The following is a 27,865-nucleotide window of genomic DNA, read 5'->3' on the forward strand; positions in this document are numbered from 1 at the left end:
GTGCCGGTACACATTCTGTTGTAGACCCTGAATGCAACACAGAGTGAGGCAGACTCAGGTTAAACAGCTGTTGGTGGAATGTTCTTCAATTGTATGCCCTGGTTTCAGCACATAGTCACTTTAATGTGACTATAAAGGTTTTACAAAGCTCATTAGTACTGCAGCATTCAATTGATACCAGATTTGAAAGCTAATTTTAATTTCTTTGAAAGTTATAATTCCTTTTATCCTGATTTGTATTATCATACAAATTGATTGCAGTTAAAAAATCCAGGGTGAAACACAACTTCACTGTATTTTCTAATATTTTCTAATATAAAAACTGCATATTTGATTTTTGCATCTTTATATCAGGCGTCATCTAGTCTCACCTCATCATAGTGGACTGTGAGGCCTCTACATTCATGTTGATGTTGCTCTCGTTCCAGCGATCATATTGCACGGTGCCGGTATTGTTGGTCTCCATTTGGGAAGTCATTTCTCTCCTTAACTGCCTGGAATCAACGTTGACTCACTGCTTCACTGCTCAGCACATAAACTCCGCACTCTGACACAGTGAGGATGACGAGCTGGGGAGGAAATGTCACTTTGATTGCTATGTAAAATAAAAGTAATCTATGCTTTTCATGATTGTAATTGTATGCCTGTAATGTACCACAGTGCACTTGAAGTAAAGTGTGAATTGTTTAAAAAAACAAACATATATGACATTTAAAATTAAACCAATCAAGAATTTACATTGTTCAATCTACTCTACAGCAAAATCAGTCCACATGATTTAAATAATTAGATTCAAAAGTCATTGATTGGATGATTGTATCCCTTAGCAAAATCATACCTCTACATTCAAATGAACTCAAGCTGTACTCACCTGTATGAGTCTAACAAACTCCTCAGAAAACTCTGCTCTGCCGCACTTTTAAAAGTAGACCTTGGCCATAGTTCATGTGTTCAATGAGGTCATAAGTCGTAAATCTATTGGTTGCATTCCAGCTATTCACTTTTACCTGCTTATATGGCTCTTTCTCTTTGATAAAGAACTATCATACCTCTGCTTCAGTAATCTCCGGTTGCAACACATCCTGCATAAATAGTTGACTGCAAAGCAAAAATACTTATGTGTTGCAGATTTTCATGGAATAATGTTTACTGGGTGAAAATGTGATTTGGTTCAATACAATATCACTGTGTTGTGTCATAGAATTTGTTTAGTCTCTACTGCACATCTAAGCACATGTTGATCTGTTTGTGCAGGAATAGCAGCACCCTCTTCTGTTCTTAGATGTAAAGGAATCCAGCAATCTCAGCTACTCACTCGTTTTGTTTTAAATATACTAATGTCTCAAAGCAAATATGGTGATGACCCCATGACACATCTCATGCATTTTATAGGGAATCTTGAGGTTTATATATATTTAGCAACATACATTTGCAGATGTAGAACAAAGACTTAAATTGACTTATACTTTGGTTTTGACTTGATATTAACTGGGGAAGGGGTTAATACTTGCTCCCCAGAGGACCTGCAAAGCACCTGTGGGCACTATGATGGGTAGAAGAAGGCTGCAGTCATCACTTGTCTGGTTTTTGTAACCATGTGGTCACTCTGCAGGGCCTGGTGGAGGTGATGGCTCTGTTTGTGTGCTGCTGCCTCCTCATGGACAGGTAACAGGCTAACAGCACTGAACACCTGCTGTGGGTCTGGCTTCTTGAAATGGGTTTGCTATATAAAATATAGACAAATACTGTGTGGATTCTGCAGCATCCTTATCCTGCATCACCATGGAAACTGGTAAGACAAATTACAAATGAGCAACATATTGTTATCAAATGTACAAACCCAGCAGCTGCACTTAATCCTCACTTTTTGGTCCTAAAATGGCTGCGCAATATGAAAAGACAATTACATTGAATTGAATTGAGAGTTATATCTGAGTTTTATATCAAATGTAAATCTTTATTAGGCCTAATTTGTCTCAGTAAAGTCTTCTTTAGGATATTCTCATAGAGAGGAGTAGGTTTATTTTGTCATATACGTTTTAATCAATATTCTAACTAGGCCTGATAGAGGTTACAAATCAGAAATATATACTTTATACATTACATTAACATGACTTATAATACTATAATATATTGTGCTAGTAGATGAGACAAAGGGAAACAGATAAAAACTAATACCTGGTTTAAACAGGAATAAAATAAGATATAAATGATTTATCACTGGCGGAAGTGATTGTTTCACACCGGAAGTTGTACCGACGGTTGCAGCGCGTAGAGACCTCCGTAAAACCGCTGCGCGTATCTCAGGTTAGTTTAACCATTTTATCTGCTCGGTGATTATTCTCATCCTGCTCTGCACACATGCGTTGAAACAGAGCTGCGGACACAGTTGTCGGTCCTTCAGTTTGTTGCTCTGTCTGCTATATCGCTATATTTTCTTATAACGTCGCAGTTAGCTGAAGAAAAGTGTTGCAAAAGTCGACATGCTAGTTGTAGCTAACTGACGCTAGCTAGCTAGCTAGTGTTAGCATCCGCAGCTTGACTCATAACAACAAACAGCGAGTTAAAGTCTACCACCGATGTGTCTTTTCACTCAGTTTGCTTTTGCTGTACAATTAACTAACTTGAATACAGGAGTAAGATATAACAAAGTACTGCATAATAATATCAGTATATATAACTCCTTACTGGCCTTATGTTAAGTTACACCAACAGTTAGCAGGTTTAGCTCAATGCCTATCACTAGCACATGTCAAACTTAATTCACATTGTAAGATCGATCTGAACTTATAGCGATGTATTATTTCTTATAAGCACTGATAAACACTCACTTACAGTCGAAGTGGACCTGAACTATACAATGCATTTTGGTGGGACAACGCTTGGGATGAGAGGCGTATCATCAGTTATTAAAAGGAAATTTTTACTGAAAGCACTCATTATATAATGTAATGTAATTAATGCGTCCGGCACTGGGTCTATGTATGTAGAAAGGAGAGTGAAATATACATCTAAATTAGTTAATTTAGCACACTAAAGGTGCAGATTTACATGAATGTATCTAAATCTCACATTTTCAATGAAAACCGAATGAATCTTTCTTTATTTTTCTTTTATTTGCTAATGAAGCTGACTTAAATAAAACATAGTCTAATAGTGGGTCATACTATAAGATTTCTACACAAAAAAAATCACCATTGGTCTTATTTTGACAATTTGATAAAACAATGACCAACAAACTGTCAGGCTTTTCTCTGCTATGGGTGTATTACAAGTATATTGATCCCCTTTGTTCTGTTTGGTATAAATTCTTCAGTGTGTAATACCACCTGTGTTGTGTGTGTGATGCAATGCAGGCGGTGCAGAGCGGACGCTGATGGGGGACGAAAAGGAGACCTGGAAAGTGAAAACTCTTGACGAAATCCTACTAGAGAAAAAACGCAGAAGAGAATTAGAAGAGAGAACAGAACCCAAGCGCCAGAAAAACGTAAGTATTTCCAAAGTAATTTAATACATTTGAATATTTTTGGAAACATGTTTGGTAATTTTAAAACTAATGTACACTGGCTCAGTTTTTTGTTGTTGATGATGATCTTTCATCGTCTTTCTGTGCTTAAAAATGACTCCTACATTCTGATAGTTGTCACAGAAGCTTTTGCAGTAAAGAGAAACACAGGATATTTTGTGTCTCTGGCATTAACCGCATCTTTTGCTGTTCTGGTCTTGCACAGTTCACCCAGGGCCTTGTTCCACAGACGGATGATCGGGAAGCCAAACGAGATACTCCGGAGGAAGGAGAACTACGGGATCAAAAGATGGAAATAACAATTCGGAATTCCCCGTACGCCCGGGAAGACTCAACAGAAGACAGGTACTTTAAACTGTAGGAAATAAACATTCTTTATCTTTTTAGTTGACTGCTAATACGAAAACAGTGTATTCAGTACTTTAACTTTAGTCAAAAACATGTATGCAGCTGAGTCTCACAATGTTTTCTTTACATTAATGCAGGGGAGAGGAAGATGAATCACTGGCAATCAAGCCTCCACAGCAAATAGCACGGAAAGACAAATCTCACCACAGAAAGGAGGAGAAGAGAAAAGATAAAAGACGTCATCGCAGCCACTCTGCTGAAGGAGGTGTGGGAGTGCCGCTTAATCGCATAAACACAAGCATATGGTTTTTACAGCTGAATATGACAGGTTTGGAACTGTTATTGTGGATCTGTATCCACTCAGGGTTTTTTGTTTCTACAGCAGGGAAACATGTACGGCCCAAAGACAAAGAAAAGGAGAGAGAGAGCGAACGCAGGAAGCGTCAGTGGGAAGAAGATAAAGCCCGGCGAGACTGGGAGCGGCAGAAACGAAGGGAGCAGGCCAGAGCTCATTCACGCAGAGAGAGGTGAGCACCGACCCTGAGCCACATATTAAACGACTTTACATTAGGGGTGTAATGGCACACAGAATCCACGGTTCTGTATGCATGTTTGTATGTTTCGGGGTCACAATTTGGGATGATTTCGGCACAGCAGAAAAAAGAAAAGGCAGCATGATGCTGCAGTGGAAACTATTACTGGAACAGTTTAGTTGTGCTGCAGTGGAAAATGAAAACAACCTTTCAGTTTCCTGCAAGGAGTCCGAACACCTGCTGACAGCTGCTTTATGATGATTTATGGTGTAACTGTACATAAAGTAGTTGAAAGTAGGTCCAGCTGCTACAAAAGTAACATGCTGCTTACACTGATACTGATGCTCCAGTATTAATATAATGATGTCATGCATAATAATATATATATGTGGAAAAATTTAAAGCCATGTTAGAAGTCCCTGTAACTGAGAATTGCAACTGCTTTATTTGAGCTGGATTTAATCTCTTCCTTGTGTGTTTTTTAATGTTTGTATTTCTCCTTAAACTGTAACTGGTGTGCTGTCTTGGCCCGGTCTCTAACATTAAACCACTCCTTTTACTTTCATACTTTTTAACTACATTTTTCTACCTCAGAACTGGTTCTTATTACAAACACTTAACATTGTAGTAGTTCTGAAGGGCTTCACTCAGAGGTGGAGTGGAAAAGCTGATTGTCACAGATCGGGGATGGGGATGGAAGGCTTTTACTATTGTTTCACTATAAAGATAATGGAGCATATTTTGAAAGTGTCCACTCAGTCACTGTTTGTCATTCTGACAGCAGCAACACGGCAGGGTAACCAGGCTAACTTGCTTACAGGTGTATTAAAGTGGGTGTGTTGAGTTGGGTAGGGGTAAGTCTACAAGACTGCAGCCACACCCTTCTCAACAGCCGTGAGCATGGTGCAGCTAAGTGGTGCGCTGCCAAAACATTTCAGGCAGAGCTCACGCTGTGGAATTATTGTTCCGCATGTCAGAATAAGTGAATTATTACTCTATTTCGTCAGTAATTGTTTGGGTTAGGACTGCATGCACTAAACCATAACCTCCATACCATAATGGTTCAGGATGAATACATGTACCCTTACAACCCCATCTTACATTAATCCAGACACAGATGTATCTATTTGTTGAAATACAACTTGAGTTTAATCAGTACCTGATGATTTTTAATGTTGGATTGTTGGATTTGCGTTGTTAAAAAGTTATTCAATGTGTCTTCTCAATTGTTTTCTTGTCAAGATTGAACCTTCAAACAACATGAAACTTGATTTAGATGTCTATTTTTTTCTAATTTACAGTACATCTACTGTAGGACTACAAGTACAGTACGTATGTTTTATTAGCAAATTAAAAAGACTGTTAATATCTATATGTTTAGTGCAGCGCTGAAGGTAACAAAACAAACCTGCAGCCATAAACTACTTGAAAGTTTGAAGTTATTACAACCGAAACTAAAATGATGACAAACAATGACAAGATTGGGGTTTTGGTTGTCTGGACAGACCTCGACTGGACTCTCCTGGGTTTTTTTTGGACCACAGGGACCGGCTGGAGCAGCTGGAACGCCAGCGCGAGCGGGACAGAAAGCTCCGCGAGCAGCAAAAAGAGCAACGGGAGCTTAAGGATCGAGAGAGGAGGGCCGAGGAGCGGCGCAAAGAGCGAGGGTCTAGACGAGAAGGTCAGTGATCGAACTCAAACACTTGTTGGACAACAGGCATATTTTTTTTTCACTTTGGACAGAACTAGGCGACGTGTTTCTTTATTCCTACTTTTAAGATCGCTTAAGCACATCCAGACTGCCGCTCTGGAGTTAACACGCAGACACAAGACTGATCTCACTCTTGGGAAAAGAGCGTATAATGTTCACAAAAGTGTTCAACACTTCATTCAGACACAAAGTCCAAACATCCAGTCTCTGTCCTATTGCCAACCATAAGGATTTTGTTTTTTTAAACCTTATTTCCCAGCATGAACTCTGAAGCTAAATCAGCAGCAATGATTAATAAGAGAATTTCCTGTCCACAGTGCCGTCTCACCATCGGATGCTGCCTGAAGAGTACGACGAAAAGCCAAAGCAAAGTCACCGCAGCCGCAGCCCCGCCCACGTTTCCCGAGAGAGATCTGACCATAGCGAAACACGGAAGAGTGGAAGTGAGTGCACCTTTATGTCACTCTTCTAAAAAACAAAGTTGTTTTTATCATATTTATACTAAACTATCCAGTCATTTATTTTCCCCAAGATCATGTTTTACTTTTCAGTGTAGCTCACACTGTGTTATGTCCGCAGCATCAAAGGAGGAGAAGCCAGAGGGCAAAGATCTCCTCGCAGACCTCCAGGACATCAGTGACAGCGAAAGGAAGACCAGCACAGGAGAATCGTCTTTAGGTAAATGATGACGTCACCTACACTTTCAGCACCCAGCACAAGCAAAGAACATGTTACAACTAAAACACAGTACTAGGCTTTTCAAGGGGTTGACTTCTTTGGAAGGACATGTCAGACGATAAGCCCCTGACTAAGTTTCTTTTTCACCTTGTCCAGCGTCAGGATCAGGCTCTGACGATGACGATGATGATGACGAGGATGAGGAGTCCAGCAGCCAGAGTGAGGGCGAAGAGGAAGAGGACGAGGAGTCTGTCTCCGGCTCTGGCAGGTCTGACCAGAGTGCAGGTGAGAAAAAAAATGTTCCTGTGACTCACGTGGCTGTCAAGTTATAAAGCAACACAGGTTTAACAGAGCGGCTTCTTTCCTTTTCAGAGGACGTGAGTGAGGACGAGCAGTCAGAGGAGGACTTTGAAGAGGAGAGAGAAAATGGAAATCATATACCTGCAGGTGACTAAACCCTCTGATGTTACCATAACATGTCATATGGTGCCTGTGTATCTACTCTATATGCGCTACTAAAGAGTAATTATGTGTTGTGTTTTCTTGAATGTATACATTTTTTTATGTTTAGTATTTATCTGGAAATGATTTTAGATGAATGAGCTGCACGGCCACGAGAGAGGTCATGAATCATATTTGGATCAGTAAAGGTTTGGCTTTGACTGCTGAACATTTGGGGGGTTTTCTTCATAATTCTTCTCTTGAAGGTTAAGCAAATATCTTGCCAGGAGCTTTCTACCGCAGGTTCCTGAAAGGCACGATCTGCGATTCAAACAAAAAAATAGGAAATCCCGCCACCAAAGCTTCAAAACACAGGAGTGGAACTTGCTGTCTGTCCAATGCTCCTTTTACACATTTTGCTCGCCATAGCAGGAAAAGCCCAGGTGTTACTAATGACATTAACGATGGCTTGAATGCACAATACCATGACGTTGAAACCGAAGCAGCTACATGGAGTTCGGCCATCATTGCTTTTATTACTTACACCTGTTCTTTTCCTACCGTGACATGTCAAAATATCGTCGGTGAAATAGTATTAGAAATACCAGTTTCACCAAAACAACCAAAAAGAAAACCCCCAAATTATTTTCGTAGACCTGTTTTTGAGGTGTCAGATAGCCCAAAATAAACAGTTTTATTATTCTGATGATTGTTTGTAGTTTACTGTACAGATGGAACTTGCAATTAAATTGAGAATTACAATCAGTTGTTAAATGCCCTCAGACAGTATTTCAGACCAGAATCAGTATTTTTGTAATGAAACTTTTATTTTTTTTAATTATGTGTTGACTATTAGAGCTTAAACAGTTAGTAGATTAATAGACGGGTCAAGAAACAAAGTATTAATCGGTAAGAAGTTACATAATCAATCAATGAAGAGTGGTTCCAGCTTCTCAAATGCAAAAAATTGCATCCTGGGAAATTGTAATGGCCTTTTTTCTGATATCTTATTGACGATTGATCAAAAAAATAATTGGCAGACTAATGGATAATGAAACTAGTTGTTTGTTACAGCCTCAAATGAATCATCAAATGCATAGTGTCAGTGACAGACCCATATCTAAATTCTAGTAGGGCTAATAAAATCCACTCATCAGCACTAAACTGACTCCACCCTTTTTCTTCTTGCAGTGCCAGAGTCCCGTTTCGACCACGACTCGGAGGAGAGCGGTGAAGAGATGGAGGACGAGGAAGAGGAGGAGGACGACGCAGGGGACAATGACCCTACGCCCCAATCTCAGACTCATTCCCGCTCCCCCACCCCCGAAGAGAACTATATACCCGAATCCCCTCCTATTTCACCGGTGGAGCTGAAGAAGGAGCTCCCTAAATATCTTCCTGCTTTACAGGTCGGAGTCAGCGTGACACAAATATTCATCCATATAAGCCAAAAGTTATGCATATATCATGTAAAAGAAGTTAATGGTGTGTTGAAGTCTTTAATTACACTGTGTGTTGTTGTTGTTCAGGGTTGTCGCAGTGTGGAGGAGTTCCAGTGCCTGAACAGAATAGAGGAGGGAACGTACGGTGTGGTGTACAGAGCCAAGGACAAAAAGACAGGTATGAGAGTAAACATGTGTTGATGGGGTCTCACATGTGTTTACTGAAACAATAAATGTGACCTCATGTTTGCAGATGAAATTGTGGCCTTGAAAAGGCTGAAGATGGAGAAAGAGAAGGAGGGATTCCCCATTACCTCTTTAAGAGAAATCAATACTATCCTGAAAGCTCAGCACCCAAACATTGTCACAGTACGGGTGAGAGAACTTACTTAATTATTTACGCTTTTAATGGTTATTGTATCTCCTGGAGTGTTGTAGGAAAATCTAACCCTTTTCTCCACTATATCAGGAAATCGTTGTTGGAAGCAATATGGACAAGATCTACATCGTGATGAACTATGTAGAGCATGACCTGAAGAGTCTGATGGAAACCATGAAGCAGCCTTTCCTGCCAGGTAATGAGAGACATTGTTGAGCTATAGTCCATTTCTGTGTTTGATGTGCTTTAATTTATGGATAAAGCAGTGAGCGCGCCTCCTCCACTCCACAGCAGCTCTGTTAAAACACAACGTCTCTTCTCTTCTCTCTCAGGTGAAGTTAAGACTCTGATGATTCAGCTGCTTCGAGGAGTCAGACACCTGCACGATAACTGGATTCTCCATCGCGACCTGAAGACGTCCAATCTGCTGCTCAGCCACAAGGGAATCCTCAAGGTATGCTCGCACTGCGGTTCTTACGCAGGGAAACATGGAGGGAAGTCAAATTCCACCCCCGTACTGTGGCAGTTGATGGCTTTGTGGGAAATGTAGGAAATCACCTGTTGAAGTAGATTAGGCAAACTAACAGAAGATTTTTAATGTGAAATACTGAATGTAAACAGCACTTTGCTTATGAGAAAAGGTGAGAGGTTGAGTGGAATTTATGATCTCTACTTTATATTTACACATCCATGTTAAACCCAGGTCATAAGCACAGATGTAGAGCCATGATGCCACACAGGGTTAACTTTTGATGGGCATTAGTGTCTGAAAGTGGATATCTCAATATGAGTATTTGGAATATGTGACTTGTAGATTGAGAGGGTCCGAAAGAGTTATGATACTTAAAATTTGTTATGAGTTGGAGCCCGGATTCATGATTTGATTGGTAAATATTACCACAACAAAACAGAAAAAGCCTTTTTTCCCCCTTTTACATAGTACAGCAACTCAAAAAGTGATTCCTTTAATCCATTTTAGGATGATTCACAACTTTCCCCTGAGCTTACAGCAACACAGAATAGTTACACAAACAACACATGATTACTAAAAGTAAATTAGAGCATGAATTTCTGGCAAAAGGAAAAGCTGCCTGGGCCAGTGTGTAAATGAACACAGTGTTTCCAGTGTTAGGCTAACCCATTGTCGCTAACTCGGGGCTAACCCCCTTCAATTTTCCAGCAGTTTGGGAAAACGACAGACAAAACTTTTCTTTGTCTTTAGAAGCTGCAGCATTTATGAACTGACACCATGCAGTCTGTACTGTACACTTACTGCCAAACTGACAACTTACTGCTAACCTTTTCCTCTGCTCCACTCGCATTTACCATCACTTTTCTGGCACTCGCTCAACTACACACATTACACACTGCCCTATTCCTTAAAGGAGCTATGCTGCCATGAGATTTCAGAACAGCGCCACACAGAGGCTCCCAGGCGCTACTGATTTTCTGAATGAATGGAAAAGATTTTTTTTTTGAGTTGGCGGGGGTTCTCGTTGGCTTGTACAATTATTGGGGAAACACTGAAACCAGATTGTGAAGAGTGTGAATTTTATGTTAACTGACAACAGAAAATATGAACATTTTAGCACTAGTGTATGATAATTTAATCCACTCTGAAAAGTCAGGACATAAACACCTTTTTGAAGAATCTCATCAGAACTATCCCCCCCTCCCCATCTGTCTTGTACTGTAGATTGGCGACTTTGGTTTGGCCCGTGAGTACGGTTCCCCCCTTAAGCCCTACACCCCTGTAGTGGTGACCCTGTGGTATCGATCACCAGAGCTGCTGCTCGGAGCCAAGGTAAGAACTGAAGCGAAACTACAATATAAAGGGGATGTACTTTCATAGAGGTGGTTATATCATCTTGATTCATTGTTTTTCCCAAAGATATATTTCCAGAAGAAGGCAACATCTGTGAGGCATTGGCTCATAAGATACCAAATACCACTGAAACACAATTTGAGTTTTACAATGTATGATTTACACAGTGAGGCGGCAGAGCTCCAGCAGCCGTCAGAGCACATCCACTTTCACACACGAGACAGACGAACGTAGAAACGTGCCAGGCAGACTGTCTACTTTATGTTTCTGAGGCCCGCCACTGTGTTTGTTCTTCTCTCCGCAGGAGTACTCCACAGCTGTGGACATGTGGTCAGTGGGCTGCATATTTGGCGAGCTCCTCACCCAGAAACCTCTCTTCCCTGGAAAATCTGAAATTGACCAAATTAACAAGATTTTCAAGGTAAATGCCCTCACTTGCCCTTATAAAATGAAGTAAATCCTCACCATAAAGGGTAAAGCTCTTGTGTTTACAGCCCGTAAATCATCCGAGTGTGTCATCTGTCAGGAGTGGGTCAGCGTGCAGTTCTGTCGTGCACCACAGGGTAGAGCTGCTGCTAGACATCAACCCAGATGAATTTATTGTGAAACTGAGAAGCCCACCCTAGTTGTCTAAATAATTTTCAGTAGATCATCTGCATAACACACGACAGCCGTGTTGCCTGATGTCATTCAGGCCTCCCAAGTTGTCCTGCAGTCTGTAGCAGTGATAAATTAAAAGTATTGAAATGTACTTAGGACTGGTCTATTGCCACATGGCTGTGGTTGATGAATACATCAGCTCAAGTAGGAATACTTCATATCCATCTCTCCCGACATTGACAGCACTACATGTCTGCTGACTTGTGTGTGTGTGTGTGTGTGTGTGTGTGTGTGTGTGTGTGTGTGTGTGTGTGTGTGTGTGTGTGTGTGTGTGTGTAGGATCTGGGGTCACCCAGCGAGAAGATCTGGCCCGGCTACAACGAGCTGCCCGCTGTGAAGAAGATGACTTTCACAGAGTATCCTTACAACAACCTGCGAAAGCGCTTTGGAGCACTGCTGTCAGACCAAGGCTTTGACCTCATGAACAAGTAAGATTCTTAGAGGCTATTTTATTCCACACACAAGAGGCAACATTACACCACACACACACACTGCATCTTTACTGCATATAGTCAGCCTGACTGTGATATTGCAGCTGTTTTCTGTCCGTCTTCTAGACAAACAACTATAGCTGTTAAGGCATGAGTACTTTATGGGGAGCTTGTGCCACAGACATAAGAAGAACATTATGAAATGCATGAAAAAAATTGATGGCAGTGTTTTCAGTTAATTACTGACGAGATACATACTGATATGTTTATTAAAGGCAAATATTAACCACTAATATGAGAGAAAGAACAGCGTGACTCCTCCAGTGGAAACTGCCTTACTTGGATCAACGCATTGTTACTCTGTCAAAGTCTGTTAGTCTTTCCAGAGCTTTTTATTCAGTCTGCATTTCTGGCAAGCCGACTTAAAACATGACAACGGTAGCGGACTGGTAATTCATCAACATGCCTCCGCAGCGTTCCCGTTCCATCCCCATGTTCCGTTTCACAGACACACTCGCCACGGTGACGCTCCACACTACAGAAAAATGTTTTAATACGGAAAATCATTTTCACACCGAGAGTAATGGATTCATAATTCTTTGTTGCACATTCTGATGATCAGCGTTGTTTAGCGGCTGCAAAGAAGCAGCTTAGAGCTTCTCCACTCTCCTCTCAGATCTTTACCCACCCGCAGAGTCTTTGCCTACACCTTTTAAATGGCAAAAACCCGCAGCGCTCAGTTACTTCACAGCTGCAGAGGACGGTAACAACATGTCCACTGTGCTGCGGGAGGGATCATGGTTCAGTGGAAGTTTGGCACCTCTCCAGAGCTGCCGAGACCTTCCAGCTGTCAGACGGCTGGCAGGATAGATTCAGACCACAGGAGGTCAACGCGCAGAGGAGTGCTTTCTGAAAAGTTGGAGACGGAGCAGCGTAGTAGAGGTTTAGAGGGCTTGTTTGGCAGGTAGACATCACAGAGCTGTTTGGAATATCACACACCTCTGTGTAGTGAGTGTTTCGAGGTTGAGGACTTCAGCACCTAACTGGAGAACACTTAGACATGCAGTTCATTTCTGCACTTTACTTACTTTTTTACCACATCAAACCGTTTTACTGTATTGCTCCAATATTAACATTAGGCCGATTTTTATTTATTTTACCAATTAATTAATTTCCTTTGCCAGGTTTCCCAGTAGTAAAGGGGTCTGTGTGAATCAAATGAAAAGCAGCAGGGTTTTTGGCTCCTAAAGGTCCTGAGTAGTGAGTTCACAGGTGCAGGAAGAGCGCACATTCTTGGATTTCGAAACCTAAAACAGTAGTTTGGACACAAGGGAAAGTTTGTCCCTTTTAACGCCAGCATTGTGTCATGAAGCTGGTAGCAGTTAGTAATTCTTCTCAGTGACTTCCCCCACATAAAAAAAGCCAAAGGTTATTTTAGTAAAAGACTTGTCAGGCTGCAGTTAATCATTTAGCACAACTGCCCCCACTCACAGACTGAAAGCTAATTTTTACAATTAAGCAGCTCTCCATTATGCTGCGTTAATCCCGTCATGTGTAATTAGGACTCACAAACCCACTGGCCTCGCAGGCCAGGGTGCATCTCATCTCGTGCTCCGTATTAAAACTAAACTGCTTTTGTAGTGAAGTTCATACATTAAAATACATTGTTAAATTTACGAAGTCTAAATCTTCAAATCATGGATTGTAATTTAGTTTCTTTGGATGAATTTGATCTCTTATCCACATTATTTTGGACATGAGCGACGTGTGAATTTTTTCCAGTGTATCTCTTTAGTAGCCTGATAACTAGACTGAATTGCCATTATTAGTATTTCCAGCGACATGTCATTGTCATTATTTTTCTGGATCTGCCACCTCCACATTAATCCCGCCTACAAAGCCCTGATTGGTTTTCCAACCAGGGAGACTGCCATCAGCGAGCACAACACAAGGCCTGTTTGAATTGGAGATTGCGATGAGAGCAATCACTCAGGAGTCTGAAACTTGGTTATAGTCTTAAGCAAAATAAAGTAAAGTGAGGTTTCATGATTTTTAACCGTTGCTCTACTCATGGAAGTCTCTGTGTGAAGAATCAAAGCCCACACAACACTCAGAGGCGCCCGTTTGCCTGCGCTCCTTTGCTGAAACGTTGCCAAAGTACATTAGCATCTCCACATGAACTGTATCGTTGTCTGTCTTCCAGATTCCTCACCTACTGCCCTAGTAAGAGGATCTTATCAGACGAGGCACTCAAGCACGAGTACCTCCGTGAGACGCCATTGCCCATTGACCCGTCCATGTTCCCCACCTGGCCGGCCAAGAGCGAGCAACAGAGGGTGAAGAGAGGCACCAGTCCTCGTCCACCCGAGGGAGGCCTGGGCTACAGTCACCTGGTAAGGACATTAGACTCCACTTTCTCCATTACATACAGCTACCAGGCTTTCCGAACGCTGTCTGTGTTAAAGAGATTACAGACCTACAGGCTTCTGCTTTGTGTCCGGGTAGTTCCTCCTTGTGTTTTCCATGATGAGCACCTTTTTAAGTTCCTAATGTTTACAGCAGTAGTGCAACCCACCCAGAAGTTTTAAGGCTTTTTTTTTTTTTTTTCATTTGGAATGACTGTCAATATTTTCTGTCTTACCAACATCTTAGACCATTTCATGCCAACGGTTTTCATCGTTTATGTCAGTTTTATTCTTATCAAGTTAGAAAAACCATTTAATCATGTAAGAATTTCATCATGTCAAATCAAATCAAACTAAACTGCATGACCATGATATCAGAGGTGTGATCGAGCACTGACTGACTGTTGGCCCTAATCTCTCCAGGGGGATGATGACCTTAAAGACACAGGCTTCCACCTGACAACCAGCAACCAGGGAGCGTCTGCAGTCGGTCCAGGATTCAGCCTGAAATTCTGAGGCCAAAACTGCAAACACCTGGCTTTCTAACAGAGGAAGAGAGGGAGCAAAAAATTCTGGGACTCGTTATGTCGAAAGCGGATGGTGTCACTGGTTTACAAATGTAAACCAGATCAATATCTGATCATTCAACTGTTACCAGATAGTCAGGACTGTCTCACAGCAAGACTGGTGGCTCAAACATGTTGAATTTTCCTTTTTGTCTTCTGTTTTTTTTTTTTTTTAAAGGCATTTCTTCGTTTCAAATGTGGCAATTTTAGCTGTGCAAGAGGAGACGCAACCATAAGTCTGTTAGAACTTTAGATCTCATGTTTTGACTTTTGTTTATTTTCCCTTCTATACTTCATGAGAGAGGACCAGATTTTATAAATGGTTGGTATTTCCTGGCTGCGCGAGCTACTGTATAATGATGCAGCATTGGACGTGCTTTCCATCCAGCATAATGTTAGAAATTAGGACTGTCAGCTCACTTGATGACAGGGGGACGATGTTTTTGCTAGAAATAAAGTTTGAAACTGTTTTGTCTGCTGTTCTCCCTGTATTTATAAACTCTGTCATAACTATGCAAACACAACTGTACTCTGCCAGAGGAGAGAGAAAAAAAAAGAGGGGAAGTCGAGCCTTTACAAAAAAAAATCCAGCCTTGAACCCAACTTGGTTGTAGCTGTCCAAAAGTGATGTCATTCTTTGCACTGCACACTTTGTCTCCGTACTTTGTTCTTTCAGGGGAAAAGAGGCCCAGACTTCACTCTGCCTTTGTTTTTAAATGGCTCTGCGACTCCAGGATTAAACCAATAAATTCTTTGATTTTGAGCCGAAGAAAAATAAACAGTACAGTTTAGTTCCCTGCAAGACTGCTCGCTGCTTTAACTGGAACAGACGTAGAATTAAAAAAAAAAATCCCCTTTCTTCTTGGGACTTAGACAGCCTGAACCAAATGGAAATGTTCATTAATCAGTTTTATCTATCCCCTACCCCCACCGGAGCCCTTCTGCAGATTATTACACCTGATGTGTTGAATACGCTTGGAAGCTAAGCTGCCGGTGGAACCAACTGCTCCGTCTCCGGAGGCGGACTGCTGGCTTCACTGTGAGGCTAGTAAAGTAAGCTAGACGTCTGAGGTGTTCCATATGTGGTTTGAGGTCCAAATAGTTTCAAAGGCTGTAGATAACATTGCTTATTCTGGCTTCAGTAGCTTAGTCTGGCCAGTGCGTAAATTATGCAAATGGCATTCATCTAAGCAGGGACTTCTCAACCTTTTCAGGCCCCCAAAAAGATACACTTCAGAGACATGGATCTGTTTTCTGGACAACACTTTTCCCCAGGGGCCTTTAGCGGAAGATTTTGTGTTGACTGTATGTGAAAAGGTGCTCCTACACTGCCTCCAACTTGGCTAATATCTTTTGAATTAAACCTTAGTGATTCATTAAGTTAACATTTGGCTAAAGAAACCCTGGACCCCAGCACTGCCTCAGCAGCAAGAGCTTTGAAGAAGTCCAGGCTGGATCAATCCAGAGTACCAGTTATTGTCCCAAACAGCTGACGAGGCAGGCACACATTTCTCATCAGCACATCAAATGGAAACAGCAATGAACATATTCTCACAGACAGTGTATTCACAAAAAACACGACTTGTCACGGAACGTTTATTTATTTTTTTTGCACATATTAAAATGAATTTACACAACGACAAATAATCAAAGATACAGTTGTGTGTAGAAAGTAAAGATGAGGGGGAAAAAAACAAATATGTGCCCTAGTGAATGAGGTCTCCTCGTGACCGTGTGTGTATGAAGTGTGCCCTCGCGTCCTGTTCAGTGTGTAGAGGGACTCGCGCGGCCTTCAGAAGCGCACGCGCACCCTCCAGGAGTAGTTTGTGAGGACTTTGTCTTTTTTCTTCACAATGCAGGTGTATGTGCCTTCGTTGATGGCGTTGGCCACTATACTTATATGGTCGTCTTTCAAGGAGATGTAGTTCGGGTGGGAGTACTCCAGCAGCTCGCCGTCCTTGTACCAGCTGAAACCAGATCAGTGTTAATGTTTACAACTGACATTGACATGCGAAACAGCTCTGAGTACAGGTGTAAATGCACTTAGACCTCTTTCGGAGGTGGTCTGGGCCGCATATGTCCACCGTCTTATATCATTGTGTACGTAAACGTGTCCTAGACGCGATATTTTTTTTTCCTAGGATGGCGAAGTCACTACCCGCCCCTACTTTGCCTCTGATTGGCTAGTAATCGTTGCCTTCCTTGGTCAGGTTTAAGCACGAGGACTGAGATTGGTCAGAGCTTGGGGTAAGAATATCACGGCCAGCCAATCAGAGGTAGAGTTGGGCGGGGTCATGACTTCGCCATCCGCGCCCTGGACCATAGGGCTGAAGGCTGGATCCAAAAGTCATGAAAATCCCAGTCCAGCTTTTTACAAACTGAAGTCCTTGAGTCAGAATGCTCAGTGAGATTTTCCCTTTACAGGAACTGCTGAACACTCCTGATATTATATTCACATTAAATCATCAACTGAGGACTTTTACATTGTAGGTGGCCAAAAAACAACCTTTGCCGGTCTGATTTAGCAGATTATACAAATCCATGTTATTAAACCTTTAGGCCTGTTATTTTGTGTGGACATTATAGTACATCAAGTCATTTACACAACAAAAGTTGTTTTTTTAAAAAAGGGATAAAAAACAGATGTCATCAAAGTGAATATTTTACATTGACTATTATTATGATAATTATTGTTTTTATTGTGGTAATAATTATTTGCTGTTGTTTTTGTTTTTAATTTTTTCTTTTCTTTTTAACGTTGTCACATTATATCCTATTGCTACAGGACTATGGGTAGTTTTCAGAGCAAAGTCTCATGAAGTCTGCACCCTGAGTGGACTCTCTGAAAGTCTGCAGAAAGTCTGCTTGAGGCCCCTTGTGGATTTGATGATTTGAGGGTTTGGACAGACCTCAGCTCTTGCAGACTTCCAGGAACTCACCCGCTAAGTCCACAAGTCTGCAACTGTGGTAATGTCCAGAAATTTGGATTCGGCCAGTGACCGTCTAGTCAACTGACGTCCTCTGTGTAAGTAGTAGTACATATTAATTTGCGCGCCAATTGCGTCATATTAAAGTGCGCAACACGAAGAAGCCACGTCAGGCAAGATGGATTCTTGTGGATGGAGTCTACATGAAGAGTTTAGATTTTTCTCGTACCCGAAGGACTTGCGAACTCTTTCTTCTGCGTTTAATTCCCGACAGACTAGGCACAGTGAGTGCATTGCTGCCTCCTGCTGGTTAAAAACAGCAACAGCATTTGGTTTTTTCAAATGGGAATGATGGGTTTATTTGCATATAGAGTAGGGAAGTGAAATCTGATCACGGGTGGTCACTCGAGACGCATATGGAGACACATTCTAATGCCAGGTATGAACTGACGTACTTAAAGCTGTCCACTTGACTGGTGTGAATAGGGCTAGTGAAATCATAGATAGATGACAGCATACGATTAAATGAACTGATAGTGGAGCAAACAGCAATACTCACTATACTTTGCCTTTCTTAGATGCTATTTTCTTCCCACAACGAAAGGTAAGCTTTTTTCCCTCGACAACCAGCTTGTGTTTGGTCCTTGGGGGTGTCGGGGTGGGAGCCACAGTAGGGAAAGGGAATTCTGAAAAGGATTTAAGGAAAATGCGATTCAGATTAATGCTCAAAAATTAAGACATGCAACTTTAATGATCTTACAACGTTTCTGATCATACAATGGTCATTGTCATTGTCACTGGGCTAGGAGACGTAGGAGATCCCAATATACCTCTGTGTATTTCATAATCTGGAGACGTCACAACTTTCCTTCACAAACACATCGCTGAAACTCTGATTACTGTCAAAGTCAATGACGATGTCAGTGATACAAACCTTATCACATCAGACACTCCCCATGCTTTTCACAACTCCTGAGCTGCAGGCGCTATGGCTGTCTTATCAATATAATCTCTCCCATCTGGGTTCTGACAAACACAACAGGCCGCCTTGTGATCATCTCAAAGTCTGCCTAAAAAACAGTCGCTCTCGTTAATGCCGCAAAAATCCAAATTGACCTTGTGTGTCTCTAACCCTCAAGCCACAGTCTGAAATTCCAGCGGTTTGGAGTCACTCAGGAATTTTCCACAGCCGTACAACGTCTCCCAATCAACAATGAGGAACAGATTACTGCGAGCCAGGAATCGTATCCTCTTGCCTCTCCACACTGTCCCTTGTTGCTGACAAAAATCCCAGAAAGCCACAACAATCTATGGGGCTGTGATGGTTTAGGAGGAGCCATTTCCTGTTGTGTAACAGGAGACATCCACACAAGTGTGTCCCTCGATAAAGCTAATGAGACTCAGGCTGTCAGATTGCTGATGTGTTATCAGTTCTTGGTATAAAGCATCACTTACCGAGACACCCATCTGGAGGTAACTGCACTGCTCTGTTAGTGTTGTGGGCTAAAACATATAATGCCTCAATGGGGACTCTTCTATTCTCCAGAATTAAACACAAACTCTACCAGTGGCAAGTGTAATCTTCCTTAAAATCTGATTATTAAAAAAACCCCATCGCAGCTCTGCATGGCTGGACCTGTTGGCTCCCGTTGCTCCATTGGCAAACGGTTCACAGCAGCTCTTTGCGCTGCTCAGTTGAAAGAAAACCTTTTTTTCCCTTGGACGGCTGCTGCCTTCTGCTGCTGCTCTGTCTTACCGTAACAGAAATCACAGCTGGAGGGGCAGTGCTTCTGCATCAGCCTGCGTTTGCTGTCGCAATAGCCTTTCCGAGCCCAGGCTGGACAGATAAATAACCGGTCCAAACATCCTAGAAGAGAGGGGGAGACAGAGTGAGGAGGAGGAGGATCAGACAGCAGCTCTCAGTCAGCAGCAAAGGAATTTGGATCACTGATCTGCTTTTTGTTCCAATGAAAATGACTCACCATAATACACGCTAATGATGACTCATGAGTAGTTTATACTGTATTCATTAATGCCACGTTGGCTTTCACTGTCAGTCGTCAAAGACAAACACTGCGGTCTACATACAGCTTGATTTTCACCAAAAATGGATCACAGTGTATCTTGGTTGTCTAATGCCGGGATCAGACAACACAACATTTTTTCCTTCCGAGATGGTCACAGTGTCAGTTTAGGAGATTACTTGAATTCTTGAATCAATGTCGAGACTTGGCCAGGAGACATGGCAGACTGCGACCAATCATGGGCTGTCGTGTTTCATGACTTTTATGACCGACTTTACTGTTCCACCTGCCAGAACCAACTACATCACTTCTCTTTAGCCTTTCCATTTTTAATGTTTAATGCCAACGTCATGGAAACCACAGTAGAAGTTATCAATCGGGCGAAAGAAAGAAAAAGGTACTGGTCTTTATTTCAGGATGCTGTGAGGCATCCTAGATGCTTCCACAACGAAACACTACGCAGGATAAAACGAGTAATTGTCACGCCCAAAACTTATTTTTCTTCCTGGCATCTGTTGACATTATCAGGATGATATTAAGTAGTCTGATCCTAGAATGAAAACTGGATTAGCTTTTTAGGTCTTGAAGAAATTTTCCATTCAGTCGTTCAAGCTTTGGATGAACTGCAAAATGTCTTCAAGACCAATTAAGTCAATTTGCCTTTGACTTACTATTTCTAGATATCCCATGTCCTGGATGACTGATAATGTTATTTAGTTGATAGGCATATTTACTGTTGTCAAAATCAAAGAAAAACATTCCCATTTGTGTTGTGGCAGAAAGGTTCTGTGAAGCCCTGTACTACTTTCCGAAACAGTGTTATATAAGTGTTGTAAACGAACCGTAGAGATGGTGCAAACCCCGCACTTCATCCTGTGTGATTAGCTTGCGCCCTGTGAGAGTTGCATTCAGGTGCATTATAGCTTTTGGGTCCATGGAGTGCATGAGTCCCAGGACGTGGCCAATTTCATGCGTTGCCACGTGGACGAGGTCCGTCAGCCAAACCCCTGCAACAAAGATACAGTTTATTATTTTGTCTTTCAGTTGCCGTGGACCCCCCTGAGCTGTCCACTTCAGCGTCTGTTGCATCCATCACTTTATCAGTTATATATTAGCTGTTTAAACAAACATGATAAAAACGTATGCCTTTCTTCCAGCTGAAGCGCATGTTTCCCAGAATCCAGTATTCGTTGTTGTCAAAGTGGATCTCTCCTGTTGGCGGGAAAAATGCATGAGCCAATTCTCCTGTGATGCCATCGAAACAATGGTGCAAGTAGGACTGCAGACAGTCTGTGTGGTTGACGGGGTAGAAGCCTGCCAAAACAGAGAGAGACACATACCTCAGAGCCGAGGAGGGAAACCCTCACTCCATTATTTCTGCTCAGTGTAGACCACAGCAGTGGGATGATGGATTACAAAAGACAGAGCTTTTTCTTCAGCCTTCACCCTGCAGGATGACAACCATTCCTCTCACTGCCACTGAGAATTTATGCAGGACCCTGGAGTTTGCACCCAAAGGGACATATAAAGCATAATTTAGACTGCTTCACCATGGGCTGACATGTATGGAAGCTGTTAGGAACTTCTATATTTTTTTTTTTTTTGAATTATGAATCACACTGAATATAAGCTTGGTAATATAGTCCCTGTATTGTGATTTAATGAGTTTGGAGGCAAAGACACTTTGGCGATGACAGCACGGAGAGAAAAACGGTAAAGACAAAGCAGAAGTCTGGAGCTTGGAGTCATGGAACATCTGTTGAGGATTGATACAACCACATGCAGAGCACCCACCGATCTTAATGTCTGCCTCTTGGTCAGCTGGCACTTCTCTGAAGCTGAACGGCGAGACATCGCTCCACATGCCGAAAGCCTTGGCAATGCCTCGACGCGTGTCGCTGGCATTTATCAAGTTTTTAGGGTAGGACAGCAACCTGCTCGAAAAAACAACAGCATTATGTAGTTTTTACCGGTCTCTACACACATTCCTCTAGGCTACAGCAGAGGAATCTGCCAAAACACAATGGCTACTGTTCAGACAGACCAGAAATCCCACAAGCACTGCAAGTACAGCTCCATTACTGAGACTGGGAAGTCTCTGATATCTCAGCCAGGGTTAGACTGGATACTTTTATTCAAAATCAGATATTGATCAGTTATTGTCATCGACTGTCAGTGTGAAACAGATAAAGATAGAATTTCACTAGATAAGAATGACTGAAATTTGACTCATTATCAACTTTCCTGTCAGTTGAATTGCAACTATGGGTTTATAGGAGCACCAAAATCCTGTACTACTACCATTATAGACCATCCAGTCTTCTCCTATATAACTTAAGTTTATGGGACCATCATTTCAAAGTCCCAAAAGAATAAATTATCCCTGGATCTACCACAAACAGATTGTGCAGCACAATCCAAATGAGTTGAAGCCAATCAATCACAGTGTAGGTGTGAAACTCCACTGTACTCCTGTCTGACAAATGCAAACAGAGAGAGTTCTGTAAGGTGCTCATTGTCAGATGATGCACTTTGAACTTTTCGTGGTCCTACAACTTTCAATGGACATCTTGACCTACCTCTTGATATGAGGTAAGGTTATATTGACAAGCTCTTTAATTTATGGTAAATTATTGGATTAAGGTGCAGTTAATCCACCCAATAATGTCTTCAGTTTGAGTTTGAAATGACAATTTTAATGTTTCGTGATGGTCTAAAAAATATTGTACATACTACTACACACTGGCAGGGATACAAACAGCTGAATATGCAAGACTTAGAGGAAATTAAAAGCAGTTGGACCTTAAAATTTTTTGCTAATGCCAAATTAAGCTGAAAAATATCTGTTCTTATATTTTCCTGCCAAAACCAACACTTTGTGTTTTTCATCTGTGGTCTCAGGAGACTTTGACTTCCCTCCCATTTTTTAAAAACTGTACTTTGCTGCTGTGTTAACTCTTGGAAGAACTGGAGATGAATACTTGTATGTTAGCTTGAACTTGTCCCATTTCAGCTGCTCCGGGGTGAGAGTGTAGCGCTTGTTCCTGGAGAGGTGAAGCATTTGTGAACGGGCCTCTTTGCGGATCCCGATGAGCAACACAGTGGTGTAAGCTTCTTCCTTGGACAAAGAAAAACTTTAATTAATCACCTCACACTGTGATCACCCTTTTAGTGAATTTAGGAACTGAACCTTGAGGGCTCTGGAGCTGTTTTGGGCACCAGTCTAAAAATGATTTGATTATGTTTCTGAGGAGAAATCAGTGAGATGAATGATTTGTTTTGGCACATAAATGCACATTACAAGCCTCAAAAAGGGTTTGACTTTTGCAGCTTTTTTGTAGCTGCAGATTTGCAAAATGACAGTTACTACAGTGCTGAACTCCTGTTATTTCAATGCCTTGCATAGGAATGTTACATATATTATATTTATATATTCGGGAAAAGGGAAGTGGTCAGCAGTAAAAATGGTTTCCAAAAGTTAAATCTGATCCTTTTCACAGGTTGTGTCTCATGTGTCTTTAGGGATGAGCAACATCGAATCCAAATAATAACACCTGGATTATATGCTCCTTTTATAGCTTTGAAAGGCCATCTATGGGTGCTTTGCATTTTAGTGCTTTCATAAATATTCTGTGACTGAAGGTAGGTTTCGGTTTGCCTTGGCTGCAATATTTCATAACAGTGATCGCACTAGTTGATAAAACCTATAACTTTTTATGGAGATGGGTTTAAGTAATAAATCCCCTTTCCAACACTTGAAGTTGGGCTGTGGTCCTGTCACAAGAAAACGTTTTTATGCTTGACAGCGGGAAGACTTCCTGTCCTACCTGATACATTTAAGGAGCATTTAAGGAAGTGTATGTTGAAACCGAAAAACTGCCCACACAGCCTGAATTTTGACTTCTTTAAAAAAGGCCACTTGTAGCACTGTACTTGGAGACTAACCAGCGAACGTACCTTAGATACAGCATTACAGTAGTCTTTATTTGATGTCTAATGCTCAAAATGTGAATGTAACATCAGATGTATGATGTGAGGGGATGCACAGTGCCTGCCTAAGGCAACAGATTGCAGTAAGAAGTGTAAAGACTTTAGTATGCTCCAAATATAGTGCTGTCTGACTGTCCAATGTCAGAAACGTCCTTTCAGAAATGTCGGAATCTGACATGTTTTTAAAACCAGGCAATCTAACAATCATGTTCGCTTTATGCAGAGAATGACCAGATGTCGTGGAAATAGGCGAGATTTTCTTGTCATGCAAGGTCTCTGTTTTTTTCCACACAACTACTACTACCACCATCATTGTGTGTCCAACTAAGCTCTAAACTATGTATGTCTTTGAGAAGATACTATCCAAACAAGTATGCCATTACCTCCATTTGTATGCATCATCTATTAAAATATGCAAAACACAGTTCTCGGTGAGAGTTCAGGGAGGTAGTGGGATGCAGCCAGGAGGAGGTTATGCTTCAAAAAATTCCTGTCAGATTACCCAGCAGCAACTGAAACTTCCTTGCACCCCCCCACACACATATTTTTTCCAACATCAGAACAGTGTGGGATGCATCCGACAATTTTCTGAAACTCTCCCAAACAGACAGTCCGACAAGCACGCCCAATTCATGCAGCAATCGGCCAAGTGTGTAGAGGTGTGAAAAGTAGGCAGAGTCTGAACATCCCTCTCAAGCTTTTTAAAACTATTTTCATACAAATACTGCCATCATTTTTATGTGTTTAACGGATTACAACACTGTGAATGCCGTCAAGGAGAGACTGACAGAAAGTCAGCTCTGTTATCCCCATTTGTACGATTCATTGCATCTTGCCCCCTCGCCTTGATGGCAGATTTTCTGCGCTTTGAGCGTGGCCATTCGGAACCATAACCTTTAGTCTGAGGACACTTGAGAAGTTTGTTTAAAGCATACCAAGGCCTCAATGGTGTACACAATCAGTCCATACACTATTAAATGCATTCCTAAGAAAACCCTTATAGTGGTTCTTTAATGTTTAAGTTTCATGGATATTTTTTATGTATCTTGGCACCCCCCTCCAGCATTTCCTTACTGCAGAAAATTACTAAAGATGGAGAGCAAATATCAAAACCACTCCCTTCATTTTGTATTCTACACCCTATCCTCAGGTTCCTGTTTCTGCTTCGCCCAGTCAGGACAAATAGATGCAGTACTTCCTTCATTTCCTTACCAAAATAGTGAAACGGGCAGGCAGTCTAGTAGACTGTCTCACACTACTGATGAACTTGGTGACGTCTCTTCCTCTGATGTTAAAGATACTGTGTCTGTATCGCATTATACGGATATATATACAGGTTATTGTTTTGTATAACAGTTTCTTTCCTGACCTCAGTTGGCACACTGGATTCTTGTGTTCAGTGATTTATGAGGTGTTTAATGTTGTAAGGCCGGCGCAGTTCTTTTCTGTGTCATGTCCTGTTATGATCACTGCAATCTAATCTCACACTTTGGCACAAATAAAGATGAACCATGAGGGCTGAAACAAGCGCTGTAGACTAAACCTTAAAGCCAGTGCTGAACGCTGACTCGGAGGGCAAAACATCTGACGACAAATCCCAGAAGATCTTGAGTCGAGTCTGGAAGAGTTTAACCTCAGTTCCAGCGCCCGTTAAAACAGGAATTATGATTTCATCCTTAGTTTAAGAGAGATCGAAGGGCCAATTCAACAAGTGCTATTTACTTTATATAATTAAAAACATTAACTATCCATCAGACTTTGATAGAGAATGTGATCATTAAAGTGATCAACATGTTATTTTTAGTACACATAAAAGGAAATATATGAAAAATTACAATTAAAACACAACCTGATCTCTCTGCATTCATCAATGGATTCAATCACACTCTAATTTGTCTTTTACACGTGCTGTATAATCTACAAGACACTTACATCTAAGATCTAAGGCAGTTATGTAATTGTGACCGGTAGCCGTCTTGATTGACATATAATGAGAGTTTGTGGTAGAGGAAATGATATAAAGCTATCCCTCAGGGCCTGGCTGTGATACAGAGCCTTAGCCTCAGGCTCTGTATCACAGCCAGTGGGTGGCAGTGATTGAAGTTGTGTGTGGAAGCACACATTTATCCAATTCCCTGAAAATATTACTGTACAGGGATCAATTCCATAGCTTAATCTGATTATTCGATCTCCATCTTAACTGAAAATTAATTAAATTTGATGTGTATTGCCATGGGTAAGCCATAACTCTGTGATTTCATCTGATGATGTCCAACTAATGATGCGTTTAAAGAAACCAGAGAAATGATTGGAAATGTATGGAGGTTCTCTATTAAAGTTTAATAACAGTGAAAAAAAACTATGTGAATGAAGGTTATACACTCTATTCCGACCTGTGATTATCCTGATACTTGTCATCCCCCACTGAAGACCATACTTCATTAAATAATAATGTAATTAAATGTATTTTTACCTGGCTATCAAATGGGCACACATCACACAAAACATAATAACATACATTATCAATCAGTAGAACTTTTTGGTAAATTCGTGATATAAAGGATAAAGGATACGTTTATTTCTGTGCAATTCAGATTTTTACACTATGGCAATAACTGGAAGACTAGTTAACGTTTGAAATAAGTCATGCCTCATGTAATAACACTATGCACTATGCCGAACTGAAAAGTGGTTTGACCATTTGAAATAGTTATAAGCCATAGCACTCCTATTTTCAAGCTTTACAGATGAGCAATTTGAACTAACAGACTTCTGAATGGAGTCTGGTGTTTTTCTTTGATTTGGAATTCCAAAGGAAACAGAAACCTACTTAAAAAAAACCTTATAATGACACACCGAACAACATAATGGACTTTGCAATCGCTGACACGACCCTTCGCCCTGTCGTGAAGTGGTCACAGCATACCTCTAACCTCCAGGAGGGAAACGCTGTGGTCTGTTGCATCCCTGCGAGCAGAAGTGTGAGCAGCACGGCAGCCAGCAGAGGAGCGAAGCCCCAGCTGCCTCTCCGCAAACCTATGGGAGCCGGACAGCACACCATGACTACGAGATCACACCTCCAGGAAAAAAATACCAAACAAGAAAAAAAAAAGTCCCTCAGCGAAGTCTGCACAGGTTTATCATCTATGCTCATTAACACTATTTCCTGGCCATTGCGCGTTTTTCTGGTAGTAGGCTGTGTTACTACTTGGGTAGCAGCTTCTGGTGCTGTGTGTGCAGCAGCGCAGTCCAGCCTGCGGACCAGGTAGTGAAAGCAGTACAGACTGCATCAGCTCTGCTCTGCTCTCTTCCGCACAGTGCGCCTGCCAGAGGACTGGTTTCACATTACTGTAGATGGGGCAAGGGGTCAGTGTCGAGACAATCTAATGAAAACCAAACGCGCTCTGTCCATCAAACCACTTGCTGCAACCACGCTCAGTTAAAGCAGAATCAGATGGCTTATTTTGAACATGATTTTTTCCCCTAAGTTTTATGCAACGCTGCTGTAAAAAAAAAAAAGAAAAAAAAAGAAAAGAAAAAGTGAAGCCAGTGTTACACAATATTCGCCTCAATTCCAAAAGATCAAGGACTTAGCATGTTATGACATAAAAATGGAAACTAATTTCAGTTTGATCAAAAAGCAGCTGCAATGTCTTTTTTTTCATCCAAAAGATGCATTTTTATTGATTTGAGAAACTTTTCAAGTTGTGTCTGCTCTCTCACTGTTAATTGCAAGCATTTCTGGCTTGCCAGCAGACTGTGGACCCTTTTCACAGCAGGAAAAGCACAGGTATAATGAATAACAATATTGATAGCTTTCTTCCATTAAGGCGTAAACCTAAGTGGAATGTAAACCACCAGCATGCATAAAGCAAGACCCTGAAACCTGCACACATAAATGGAATACAGCCATGATTCATGATGTTAATTACACCTGTGCTTTTCCTGGTTTAACATCTTAAAATGTCTGAAAAAGATG

General features: G+C 41.4%; 2 protein-coding genes across 7 annotated transcripts; one reads left to right on the forward strand and one right to left on the reverse strand.

Moving 5' to 3' along the window:
* The first annotated feature begins 2,289 nt into the window (after positions 1–2,289).
* cdk11b (cyclin dependent kinase 11B) lies at positions 2,290–15,414 on the forward strand. Of its 6 annotated transcripts, XM_062427852.1 has the most exons (21): positions 2,290–2,307; positions 3,357–3,487; positions 3,732–3,871; positions 4,012–4,139; positions 4,257–4,401; positions 5,709–5,735; positions 5,913–6,088; positions 6,436–6,561; positions 6,698–6,796; positions 6,953–7,081; positions 7,169–7,243; positions 8,429–8,646; positions 8,767–8,857; positions 8,933–9,054; positions 9,149–9,254; positions 9,391–9,512; positions 10,755–10,862; positions 11,188–11,304; positions 11,823–11,971; positions 14,178–14,367; positions 14,803–15,414. In XM_062427852.1, exons 2-21 carry the CDS (start codon positions 3,377–3,379, stop codon positions 14,893–14,895), a joined length of 2,472 nt encoding a protein of 823 aa, XP_062283836.1. In that variant the 5' UTR covers positions 2,290–2,307; positions 3,357–3,376; the 3' UTR covers positions 14,896–15,414. The 6 variants fall into 6 exon arrangements, with proteins under 6 accessions (XP_062283836.1, XP_062283837.1, XP_062283838.1 ...); XM_062427853.1 differs by lacking the exon at positions 2,290–2,307 and having other exon boundaries at positions 3,334–3,487; positions 4,260–4,401; XM_062427854.1 differs by lacking the exons at positions 2,290–2,307; positions 5,709–5,735 and having other exon boundaries at positions 3,334–3,487.
* Positions 15,415–16,538: 1,124 nt separating this feature from the next.
* On the reverse strand, positions 16,539–27,376 carry mmp23ba (matrix metallopeptidase 23ba). Its single transcript, XM_062426956.1, has 8 exons — positions 26,813–27,376; positions 22,878–23,014; positions 21,691–21,830; positions 21,043–21,210; positions 20,739–20,903; positions 19,629–19,739; positions 18,432–18,558; positions 16,539–16,912 (listed from the first exon to the last, which is right to left on the reverse strand). The coding sequence occupies exons 1-8, from the start codon at positions 27,038–27,040 to the stop codon at positions 16,738–16,740; spliced, it is 1,251 nt and encodes a 416-aa protein (XP_062282940.1). The 5' UTR covers positions 27,041–27,376; the 3' UTR covers positions 16,539–16,737.
* Between the last annotated feature and the right edge of the window lie 489 nt (positions 27,377–27,865).

The sequence above is a fragment of the Scomber scombrus genome, chromosome 10, assembly GCF_963691925.1.
Source record: "Scomber scombrus chromosome 10, fScoSco1.1, whole genome shotgun sequence".
Classification (NCBI taxonomy): domain Eukaryota; kingdom Metazoa; phylum Chordata; class Actinopteri; order Scombriformes; family Scombridae; genus Scomber; species Scomber scombrus.